This window comes from Solanum stenotomum, unplaced genomic scaffold (assembly GCF_019186545.1).
Source record: "Solanum stenotomum isolate F172 unplaced genomic scaffold, ASM1918654v1 scaffold30548, whole genome shotgun sequence".
NCBI classification, from domain to species: Eukaryota; Viridiplantae; Streptophyta; class Magnoliopsida; order Solanales; family Solanaceae; genus Solanum; species Solanum stenotomum.
The window spans coordinates 77,165-90,393 of record NW_026031028.1 but is presented as its reverse complement, the minus strand read 5'-3'; the positions used below and the strand labels follow the sequence as shown (position 1 = coordinate 90,393).

The following is a 13,229-nucleotide window of genomic DNA, read 5'->3' as shown; positions in this document are numbered from 1 at the left end:
AATATCACCAAAAAATTCATAGGTTAGCACACACGAAAAATAGAGAAATCACCTAATCCTATAAAATGTCTCCTAAATGCCAAATGTAGGTATAACAAATAGTGAGACTTCACATACTTTTGTCCCAACTCCCTACGGAGGTTTTTTTTTAAAGGTTTGCAAAAAAATCATCTAGAAGAAATATCATCAAAATATTCATGGGCTAACACACACGAAAAACTAAGGAAAAAGTCAAATTTCTATAAGATGGCTTCTGAATGTCCAAAATATGTTTTAAAAAATGGTGAGGCTTCACGTATTGCTCCCCAAATTCCGTATGGAAGGTTCTGTAAAGATTTTGCAAAAAAATCATCTGAAAACAATATTAACAAAATATTCATGGGCTAACACACACGAAAAACTAAGAAGATCGCCAAATTTCTATAAATTGGCTCCTAAATGCCCAAAATTTGAGTAAATGATGGTGAGGCATCACCTACTGCTCCCCCATATCCCTTCAAAGGGTTCTGTACAGGTTTTGCAAAAAAATCATTCGAAAGCAAAATGACCAAAATATTCATGGGCTAACACACATGAAAAACTGAAAAAATTACTTAATTTCTATAAAATAGCTTCTAAATGCCCAAAATATGTGTAAAAGTTGGTGAGACTTCACTTAATGCTCCCACAACTCCCTACGGAGGGTTTTGTAATGGCTTTACAAAAAAAATTATTCGGAAGCAATATCACAAAAATATTCATAAGCTAGCAGACATGAAAAGTTGAGAAAATCACCTAATTCCGATAAAATGGATCCTAAATGCCCAAAATATGTGTAAGAACTAGTGAGGATTCACATACTGATCCCCGAACTCCCTACAGAGAGTTCAGTAAAGATTTGCAAAAAAAAATCATCCAGAAGCAATATTACCAAAATATTCATGGGCTAAAAACACACAAAAAACTAGGAAAATCACCGAATACCTATAAAATGGCTCTTAAATACCCAATATATGTGTAAAAAATGGTGAGACTTCACGTACTACTCCCTTAACTCCTTACGGAGGGTTCTATAAAGGTTTTGCAAAAAAAAAATATCATCCTGAAGCAATATCACTAAAATATTCATAGGCTAACACACAAAAAACTGAGAAAATTGCCTATTACCTATAAAATGGCTCCTTAATGCCCAAAATATGTGTAAAAATTTGTAAGTATTCACGCACTACTCAACTAATTCCGTATGGAGACTTCTGTAAAGGTTTTGAAAAAGAATCATCTGGAAGCAATATCACCAAAATATTCTTAAGCTAACACAGGTGAAAAACTGAGGAAATCACCAAATTCCTATAAAATGGCTCATAACTGTCCAAAATGTGTAAAAAATGGTTAGACTTCACGTACTGCTCCCCCGACTCCCTATAGAGGGTTCTATAAAGGTTTTTGCATAAATATCGTCTGGAAGCAAAATAACCAAAATATTCACATACACGAAAAACAAAGAAAATTCCCAAATTTCAATAAAATGGCTCCTAAATGTCCAAAATATGTGTAAATAATGGTGAGGCTTCACATACTGGTTACCCAACTCCCTACAAAGGGTTTTGTAAAAGTTTTGCATAAAAGTCGTCAAGAAGCAAAATCACCAAAATATTAATGCGATAATACACACGAAAAACTGAGAAAATTGCCAACTTCCTCTAAAATGGCATCTAAATGCCTAAAATATGTGTAAAAATGGTGAGGCTTCATGTATTGCTACCCCAACTCGCTACGGAGAGTTCTGTAAAGGTTTTGCAAAAAAAATCGCCCGGAAGCAAAATCACCAAACTATTCATGGGCATGAAAATATGATAAAATCGCATAATACCTATAAAATGGTTCCAATATGACCAGAAAATGTGTAAAAAATGGTGAGCCTTCACGTACTTCTCCCTCATCTCCGTACGGAGAGTTCTGTAAAGATTTTGCAAAAAAATAATCGGAAAGCAATATCACCAAAATATTCATGGCTAACATACAAGAAAAACTGTGAAAATCACCAAACTCCTATAAAATGGCTCATAAATGTCTTAAATATGGGTAAAATATAGTGAGGCTTCACGTTCTGCTCCCTCAACTCCCTACGGAGGGTTCTGTAAAGGTTTTGCATAAAAATCGTCTGGAAGCAAAATCGTCAAATTCCTATAAAATGGCATCTAAATGCAGAAAATATGTGTAAGAAATGGTGAGGCTTCACATACTGCTACCCTAACGACCCATGGAGGGTTCTGTAAATATTTTGTAAAAAAATCATTTGAAAGCAAAATCACCAAGCTATTCATGGGTTAACACAAATGAAAAACTTAGAAAATCGCCCAATTCCAATAAAATTGCTCAAAAATGTCAAAAATATGTGTAAAAATGGTGTGGCTTCATGTAATTCTCCCAAACTCCCTACATTTAAAAATTATCCGAAAGTAATATCACCAAAATATTCATGGGCTACATACACAAAAAATTGAGAAAATTGCCAAATTCCTATAAAATGGCTCCTAACGGTATGGATGGTTATGTAAAATTTTTGTAAAAAAAATCATCTAGAAGCAATCTCATCAAAATATTTATGGGCTAACATATACGAAAAGTTGAGAAAATCACCAAACTCCTATAAAATGGCTTCTAAATGTCCAAAATATGTGTAAAAAATGGTGAGGCTTCACGTACTGTTCCCCCAACTCCCTACGAAGGATTCTGTAAAGGTTTTGCATAAAAATCATCCAGAAGAAAAATCACCAAAATATTTATGGGCTTACACACAAAAAACTGAGAAAATGGCCAAATTTCTATAAAATGGCTCCTAAATGCCCAAAATATGTGTTAAAAATAGTGATGCTTCACGTACTACTCCCCTAACTACCTACGAAGGGTTCTGTAAATGTTTTGCAAACAAACCCGTCTAGAAGCGAAATCACCAAACTATCCATGGACTAACACACACCGAAAGATGAGAAAATCGCACAATACCTATAAAATGGTTCCTAAATGACCAGAATACATGTAAAAAATGGCGAGGTTTCACATACTGCTACATCAACTCTGTAGGAGAGTTCTGTAAAGGTTTTGCATAAAAATCATCCGAAAGCAATATCAACAAAATATTCATAGGCTAACATACACGAAAAATTGAGAAAATCACAAATTTCCTATAAAATGGCTCCTAAATGTCCAAAATATGTATAAAAAATGATAAGGATTCACATACTGCCCCCCAACTTCATACAGAGGTTTCTGTAGGGGTTTTGCTAAAAGATCGCCTGGAAGATAAATCACCAAAATATTCATGGGGTAACACACCGAAAGATGAGAAAATTGCACAATACCTATAAAATGGTTCCTAAATGACCAGAATACGTGTAAAAATGGCGAGGTTTCACGTATTGCTACATCAACTCTGATCTGTAGGAGAGTTTTGTAAAGGTTTTGCATAAAAATCATCCGGAAGCAATATCAGCAAAATATTCATGGGCTAATATACACGAAGAACTGAGAAAATCACCACATTCCTATAAAATGGCTCATAAATGTCCAAAATATGTGTAAAAAATGATGAGAATTCACGTACTGCTCCCCCAACTCCCTACAGAGGTTTCTGTAAGGGTTTTGTCAAAAGATCGCTTGGAAGCTAAATCACCAAAATATTCATGGGCTAACAGACACGAAAAACTGAGAAAATCACCAAATTCCTATAAAATGGCTCCTAAATGTCTAAAATATGTGTAAAAAATGGTAAGGCTTCACGTATTGCTCCCCCAACTGCCTACAGAGCGTTCTGTAAAAGTTTTTGCATAAAAATCGTCTGGAAGCAAAATCACCAAATATTTATGGGCTAACACACACGAAAAATTGAAAAAATCGCCATTTTTTTTAATAAAATGGCTCCTAAATGCCCAAAATATGTGTAAAAAATGGAGAGGCTTCACGTACTGCTCCTCCCAACTACCTATGGAGGGTTTTGCAAATGTTTTGCAAATAAAATCGTCTAGAAGCAAAATCACCAAACTATTTATGGGAGTTACACACATGAGAAATTGAGAAAATCACATAATATCTATAAAATGGCTCCTAAATGACCAAAATACATGTAAAAAATGGTGAGGCTTCACGTACTGCTCCCTTAACTCTGTAGGAGGGTTTTGTAAAACTTTTGCATAAAAATCGTCTGGAAGCAATATCACCAAAAGTATGATATGTGTCTTCACTATCCTTTGATCATTGTAGACTACTGAAGACTCTTGTTTGAGAAAAAGAAACAAATGCTCTAGTTTTGAGACAGTAGATGCACCAATCTCCTAAAAGTATAATGGAAGATATTTGTATATTATTTATGATAGTTGAGAGGTATATTTATCAGTTTTTCCTTAATAAATTAAAATGTGAAAATTCAGTAACTACNCTTACGAATCACACAATTGACACCCAATTTTGAACCTCCACAATTTAAAATAATCATCAAGCTTCTTAAATTCCAAACGATTTGAAATAGTTGACTTTATAAAATTTTAAGTACTTTTCAAGTCATTTTAAGTAATTCCGTCATTTTTACAATTTTTAAACTAATATATATATATATATATTCTAGTTAATTATGTATGTATTTATGAATATTCGAAAATCATCTCAAAAATATTTTTACATTTTAGTTAAATATTTTATTAATTTACTTTAAGTTATAGTTATAATTTCAAGTTAATTAGTTTGTAATTAAATTAATTAATTTATAATTATGTTAATTATTTTATTTCGTTAAGATTAAGAAGCTTGTTAATTAATTAATATTAATTTATCTTATTTAAATTTTAACTAAATTTGCTAATTAAATTCAATTCGGCTAATTTCTTAACTCCACGTGGCTAATTGATCTTATTACCAACCTAACCCATTTTCACTTCCAATTTTCAGCCAACTTTGGCCCAAACTTTGAGCCCAATTCCCTTAAATCTTTATCAGCCCACCAATCCAATACCAAAAGAAACCCAGCAATTCCAAAATAACTCAACATTACATTCAACAGCAAAAACAACCAGTAGCGCAGCAAACCCAACCGCCCCTGCATCCATCATATCCACACATCTTCTTCCTCAGCGAAAATCGTGGAGAACCCAGAAATCCAGCGAAAAATCCCAACTACCCTGCAGAACCCATAACCCTAGCAACCTAATCGATCAAATCGTTGTTCTCTTTCCCCATTTTCAGTGATCTTCAAATCTCTTTCACTGTTGATCTTGAAAAGGAGGAAAGAAATTCAAACTTTTTGTTTGAATTTCTCCAACGGATTCCCCCCNCCCCCCCCCCCCCCAAAAAAAAAATGGCCCCAACTTCCCCTATAAATATCAAGTGATGGGAGAAGGTTGAAAAAAAAAGGTTGAAAGGTTTTGGAGTTGGTTCAAATTTCCCTGTTCGAGTCTAAATCGGTGTAAGAGGTTGTTGCTCGCTTTGGCTCGTTTTATTCTCAGTTCGCTGCCCCCGAAAAGGTAACACTCCTTTTATGATTTTAGTCTCTTTGTCGTGAATTAACAGTAGTTTAATTTTATGGTTTGATTACGTGATCCTGCTGCTAGATTGATGTGAGGATGGTATAATAATCGGAGGTTTAACTTGTTCGCTATTCATGTTGTTGTGTGGTTTTGTTTTGCTCAAAATCTTAGTGATTCTGTTTGGCTTTGAGTCGGTTTCTTCCTATTTTCTTTTTGTTTCACCGTTAATCTCGTCTGCTAGGCTGTGAGAGTTGCGGTTCAATCATGAAGTTCGAAATCATCTTCTATAGACGATTTCGATTTCCATTAATAGATAATTTTTTTACTCTTGTTACTTGCAAACTAAGTGTTGAGACTCGTCCATTGGTAGTTGTATCTCTAAAATCTCTTGTATAATGGAGTTGGCTGTATATTCTCGATTATCTCGTATATGAGTCAACAAAATTGATTATTTCAAGTCGTGGGATGTTCGTTCCATGTCAACTTGTCTTGTTATAACTTTGAGTCCATTTTAGTAGTTGTTGCTTTAAAATGATTTTTAAATATGTGAATCTTCTTAGTTTTGGTTCGGAATGCGTCTTTGTTCAGCCTAGAACTAATCTTGTTCTTGGTTACTGTATTTGCTCTTTTAACTTGATATTCTCCTAAGCTTATGGGCTGCTTAACTTCTTTTTTCATATCCGTCTGAATCTCAACTTCTCGTTGTGCATGTTTAGTTTAATTTTCATGCTTGTACATCTTTCGATTTAGCGGTTTAGATTTCTTATACATATATGATCTCCCATACTGTGATGATGGTATTCTCTATATGAAGTAAGGTTATTTCAGCTAAAATGTAGTTGTTCTTGAACATTTACAGTGTCCAGCCTTAATGGAAATATAAAGTTACTTTTTTTTGCATTCGAATATAGCTAAATGTCACTCTTTTGCTGATTGTCATGTTGTTCGATGGTCAATGTGAATTCAATGTTATCGTAATCGTTCTTTAACACCATGAAGTATTTGGTTAGCTTGATGTTGCACTTGCTCTTTCACTTTGTGCTCTGTCTTTTGAATCCCCAAGCTAATCGTATTTTTCAATTTCAATTGTTAAAAATGCCCTCTTAACTTGCTTATTTCTTTGGGTTCTCTGCCTGTACCCATTTGCAAGTTTTAACTTTTATGTTCCTTTTGTGTAGTATTCTATGTTGTCCTAGGTTTTGATTTGGTGAAATTGCTTGTAGATAAGAATGGTTAGCTTTACTGTAAATATTGATTTAGACTTGCTTGCCTTTTTTTTTTACTCTTAAGAGTACTGTATTGAAGTTATTATTTGTGTATAATGTCTAATAATCCTGACATGTTGCTATGATGTTAATATAAATAGGATGCTTTAGTTTTCACATGCTTCCAGCATCTATGTTTGTCCTTAAATTAATGAAGCATGATTTGTTATTTATGGTTGTTTAAGTTTAATAAGCTAATTCATTTTGTTACAATTTATTAGTTGTTTCTTGTGATATGCCTCTCATCATTATTGGTTCATGATTTTGAGTTGTTTAAATTACCGTTCTCATTCTTATCGTCTTATTTTCCTTACATGTACCTTTCCGAGTCTGTGGTGGACTTTTTCTCTTTTGCATCCTCGAGATGAGCCATAGAGGTTCAATTTTTCTCCATCGAGTCAGCCTAAAATGTCTTTGAAATGAGGGAAGCTGATCTGGAAACAAATTACAATTCTCAAGTCCCAAAAGCCCAAAAGGGGGTTGTATACAACTATATACATCGATATACAACTCAAAAATGCAAAAATACAGGGCGAAAGCAAAACACAGGTGTTCGGAAGCAAGAGACATATGAAAAGAGCTAATATATACGCTCATATACACTAATATACACCGGGTGTATACAAAAAGGGGTTTAGAATTAAACCCCAAAAATTGCAGGAGGCCCAAGAAGGGCCCAAATTTAATCTCTCCTTTACTCTTAAATTATTTAATTGTGATTATTTATTATGTGTTTTTATTCAACTCTAACTTTAGAATTATTAATTAACCTAATTAGATTCCCCAAAAGATAAGTTATTTTCTTTGTGTTGGTTAACTTTTAATATTTATTTTATTTTATTAATCAAATATGTTGATCAATTTATACTTCCTAATTAAGTTAAACCTTTTATTCTTAAGATACATGTTTTAACGCCTCTTCACTTATTTATATTATATTCATTTTAAAATTATTATTTTTAGTTAAAATATTTTTCTTAAATAAACTTGAAAAATGTTAGTCAAAACCCTTCTAATAAAAAAAAATGTAAAATATATAATTAGTCGTTTTCTCAAAAAGGTTAGTCAATTAATTTAAAATGACTTTTATGCCTTAATTTATTAAATTGGTTTAAATTATTATTTCAAAGTGAATCAAATAAATTCTAATTAATCAAGTTTTATTAATATTCTAATCACTTGTATTTCGAGTCAAATGTTCCATTTTGGATCCCTTTCTCTAAAAAAATAGAATAATATAATATGCGTCATTCATTTAATTACTTTATCAAAGTTAATCAAATATTGTAAGTTATCATTTATTTCCCTAAAATTAGTCAAATATATTTTAGTCAAGTCACAGGTCAACCACATGTTAGCGAACACCTCGAATGCTAAAATCCTTCTCGAAGTGTAACTCGAACCCCGAACCCTCTTTGGTATTTTCAAATGATTTTTTCTGTTTAAATCTTTGAAAATTATAAGTTTTCTTAATTTCTTTAAAAAATTAAGTGGCGACTCTTTTCTAAGTATTTTTCTTAAAATATTTTATACTTAGAACATTTCAAAAAGTGATTTTTCTAAAGGTTAGAAAAATTACGGCATAACACTAACCATCCCCATACTTTGATTAATCATTGGGAATGGATACTAACCTTCCAATTAATTAGTTGTCTCACTCTATTTCATTAAATAATGCAATCATTGACTTTGAAAGCCAATGGGAATGCATATTAACCTACCAATGTATTAGCTGTCTAACTAATACAACCAGTGGCGGATCCAGGATTTTCATTAAAGGGGTTAAAAAAAAAGAGCAGTGCTTAAGATTTGAGGTTTGAACCCCTCAACCACTAAGCCAACCTCTAATCTTATATTCAGGAGGTTCAAAATCAATATATAAACATAAAAATTCTTTAAAATACCTTAAATATACAACGTAATTTTTTGCCGAGGGGGTTCGGGTGAACCCCCTCGGCAAACTCTAGGTCCGCCCTTGATTATACAACCATTGACTTTTTGGTAGGATTAATTAGATCCAATCCTATGGCTAAACCATAATTAATAATCTTGTTTAGAGTATGACACAAACATTTCCTCCTCCTTCCCTGTTATGGTCATAGTAATCTCTACTGCAAATCTTTATCAGGTATATATTTTCAATAAACATTTTTCTATTAATCTCAGTTCTTTGAAAATAGTTATCAACAACTCTTTTTCTAGGATTGGATCAGAACTTGGAGATACAAAAAAGGCAAAAGAAGATCAAACTTGCTTGATTGAAAATAGTAAGATAAATTAACTTTTTATTGCTTTACAAAATCTCTAAGTTGTTAAATTAATACAACAGTTGAATTTTATTAATCCATTTTGCGACAACTACTATTAATTGTTTTATTCTCTAATTAATTGTTAGTCAAGTTCTTCACAACTACTTTACCTTGATAAAAAGTACTACTGTTAAATGTTTTCAGTAGTGAATCAATTTCATAACTATTTGCAACCTGAAAAATAGGCATGTTATCTTTAGGGAAAAAAGACAAATATATCCTGAAATATCGTAAATGGTATGCAAATACCATCCGTCGTACTTTTGGGATATTGGTGCCCCTGCCGTCCAAAAACTAGAGCATATATGTCCTTCACTCTAACGGAAGACTAAATAGGGATACGTGGCACAATCTTATCCATCGATCTGATATTTAATAAATGTCGGGTCAGTGGATAAGATTATGACATGTATATGTCCTTTAGTATAAAGGATATATGCTCTAGTTTTTGGACAGCAGGGCCACCAATGTCCCAAAAGTATGACGGAGGGTATCTGCATACCATTTACGATAGTTCAGGGGTATATTTGTCCTTATTCCCTATCTCATTTATTTAGTAATTTTACTATTTTCTTCTATTTTGTTTAACAATACTTTATGCTGAATTTAATCTATTTATGCCAATCTAACATAGAATATATAAGTTAATATGAAGAACAAAATACAATACTCCATCTGGCTCTAATTACTATTCAACTTTTGAATTGACATACCTATTAAGAAAACAATGATTGACATAGTGGGTTTACCATTTTATCCTTATTAATTATGAAATTGATGAATTAAAAACTTAAGAGTTTCAAGAAGTCATAACTTTTTCAAAATAATTAATTGAGGGTATAATAGATAAAAAAAAATTGTTCTTTTTTGATTTGTCAAAATAGACAAATAATTAAAGACAACTAAAAAAGAAAAAATGAACAAGTAATTAGAGACAAAGGAGTGCCTCATATAGAAATGAGAAGAATAATGAAGACTAGGATAGGAAATTATGTGAGTGATTTCCATTAAGGTAGAATCAACTATATATTTAATCAAAATACTAGGGATTGAACTGTAAATAAAATTATAAAATGTGAACAAACTTATCTCGTATGTAACCAACTTTTTATACCTATACAATTTCTCGAAGAATCTAAGAAAAGAATGTTATGCTATGATGAAAATATACGGAATTTCAAGAGTTGGTGAACTTGCAGGAATTTGCGATGACTGAAAATGACATTGACGGTGTGTTGGATCAGCTAAGAAGGATGAAGAAGAGTGGATCAGCTGATCTGAATAGCTTCAAGATTGATAAACTTGAAATGCACCTAAGATTTTTGAAAACCTTTATCATGTATCATCATCTTGTTTTGCCTAATTTCTTAGTCAAAATCACAGAGAAGGCCAAATCCACTGTTAAAATGCTTCACATAGTTTTTAGCGGAATTCCAGATGAATGCAAAAGTAACCTTAACATGGAAAGGCTAGAATCAGAGCTTCTGGAATCCATTTTAAGGTACAATTATGATCAGTTGAAAGATTCCTATCTGCCAGAATATATGGATTGCCTCGGCAAGAATCTAAATGACGTACTAATAATGTGCCTGGAAAGGAACCATTCTTTTAAAAATGAAGAAATCCTTGAGACAAATAGATTGATAAAGCAACTGAAAATTGTTCAAAAGAAAATGAAATTTTTGAGATATGTATATGTCTCAGAGATAAATGGTTGTGTCGAGCATGAGAAGCTGAAAGGTCTGGATACCCGAATTCAGTTCATGGCTGACAATGTCGGCCAGATATGTTTTTCTTTTTGGGTTTGTGGGAATGAAGAAGAAACAGATTCAGCAAAAGATACAGATGTCAAAGAGGAAGAAGAAGAAACAGATTCAGCAAAAGATACAGATGTCAAAGAGGATGAAGAAGAAACAGATGCAAAAGAGGATGAAAAAGAAACAGATTCAGAAAAAACAAATTCAGAAGAAACAGATTCAGAAGAAACAGATTCTGAAGAGGATGAAGAAGAAACGGATTCAGAAGAAACAGATTCAAAAGAGGATGAGAATGATATCTCGAGAAAGCCTCGTTATCTACTTTTCCTGGTTGTGCTAGTGGAGCTGGAAATGCAAAAGATTTTTCTTGGTGAACTAAAGGCTTCAAAGTTTGCTCAATCAAGAACTTTCAAGGATAAGATATTACCAAAAGGATTTTCATATCATCTACGTAATCTGCTGGTGTATCTTAGAAATGAAAAGCTTAAGAATTTTCCTACTAATGTCACTGCTCGAAACATTGATGTGGCAATAGATTTCTTGTTGGTTTTTCTCGGTGATGTGCCAAATCATGTTATTAATGGCAAGGGGCTGAATGAAGTCTTAGCAAACATTGGAGTTCTTGTGGGAGACATACTATGTGTAGTTCAAATGCTTCTTGCAGAATCTACAATCAAAGAAGACTCTAGCAAGATTGATCTTGACATGATGCAAATATTGGAGAAAATTGAAGATCTAAAGGCACAAGTGGAGGAGAGGTACAAATCCTTAAAATACAGTCTATCTAATTATGAGTTCCCCGCTGTTGGTGGATTGAACTTTCTTGATTCTCTTCTAAGGAAATTGAATGAGATGTTGAAATCTGAATCAAGTTTAGATTTCCTGATGAAACCCCATATTGGTATTTTAGAGAAAGAGCTTTCATCTCTAACATCTGTTTTCAGAGATGTCGCAAAGGTGCAGCATAAACATGATGAAATTCTTAATGATCTTCAGAGGCGTGCTGTCAATTTGGCATATGAAGCTGAAGTATCCATCGACTCTATACTTGTTAAATATAATGCTCTTTGGCATTCTTTTTGTTCACTTCCTGCAATCATAGAAGAGATCAATCATATTAATGTGGAGGTGACAAAGATGGGGTCGGTGAACCTTGCTCTGACACCATTCTTTGTAGTTGAGCCATCTAAACATCTGCCACCTCAACATAGCAATGTTATGAATGATGACGACGATATTGTTGGTTTTGAGGATGACACAAAAATAATAATTCAGCATCTGATACGAGGGACAAGTGAGCTAGATGTCATCCCTATTGTTGGGATGGGAGGGAAAGGTAAAACAACTTGTGCTAAAAAGTTGTATAATAATGACATCATTGTTTCTCATTTTGATGTTAGAGCATGGTGCATCATTTCTCAAACATATAACCGGATAGAGCTATTACAGGATATTTTCAGTCAAGTAACTGGTTCCAAGGGAGAGAAGGATGATGTCCTTGCTGAAATGTTGAAGAAAAAATTAAGGGGAAAGAGCTATCTCATTGTATTGGATGATATGTGGGATGGTATGGCATGGGATGACTTGAGGCTTTGTTTTCCCGATGTTGGAAATAGAAGCAGAATAGTCCTAACAACTCGACTTGAGAAAGTGGCTAAGCAAGCGAAGCACCATACTGATCCTTTTTATCTTCCATTCCTAAAACCCGATGAGAGTCTAAAGTTGTTGCAGAAAAAGGTGTTTCAACAGGAAGGTTGCCCGCCTGAACTACAAGATGTGAGTCAAGCGGTTGCAGAAAGATGCAAAGGACTGCCTCTGGTGATTATCTTGGTAGCTGGAATTATCTAAAGGAAGAAAATGGAAGTCTCTTGGTGGGATGAGGTTAAAAATTCTCTGCTTTCCTGTCTTGGTGAGTCCGAAGGATATTGTCTTTCAACTATGCAGTTAAGTTACAACAACTTACCCGATCATTTAAAGCCTTGCCTTCTTTATATGGGGATGTTTTCGGAGGATGCAAGAATTTCAGTGTCTAAATTGATAAGTTTATGGATAGCAGAAGACTTTGTGCAGAACATTGAATCAATAGAAGAGGCAGCTGAAGGTTACTTTGATAATGAGGTCAAGTAACTTTTAGCTGTAAAACGTGTCTCAGAGTAACGAATTATAAAACGTTACTGATAATAACGTTTTATGTCTGTTTAATCTGTCAGATTTTTATCTTTTTGTTATTGAATTTTTTGAATAAAATATAACCTAAAACGTTACTGTGAACTACGTTTGTACTAGTTTTGTAAAATTTCAAAAAAACGTATTATTTTGGTAAATTGATTTTTATAATAGCTTACTTTGATAAAAAAAATTCAAGAAAATGACTACATAGTGGGCCTTTTTTTTTTTTTTTTT

The 13,229-nt window shown here is 33.1% G+C and overlaps 1 protein-coding gene across 1 annotated transcript in view; it reads left to right on the top strand.

Moving 5' to 3' along the window:
• The first annotated feature begins 10,277 nt into the window (after positions 1-10,277).
• The window catches only part of LOC125851909 (putative late blight resistance protein homolog R1A-10), a 15,670-nt gene continuing 12,718 nt past the window's right edge, over positions 10,278-13,229 (top strand). The window contains exon 1 of the mRNA XM_049531653.1: positions 10,278-11,954. Coding sequence (XP_049387610.1) covers positions 10,278-11,954 — 1,677 coding nt within the window. The remainder of the gene's footprint in view (positions 11,955-13,229) is intronic.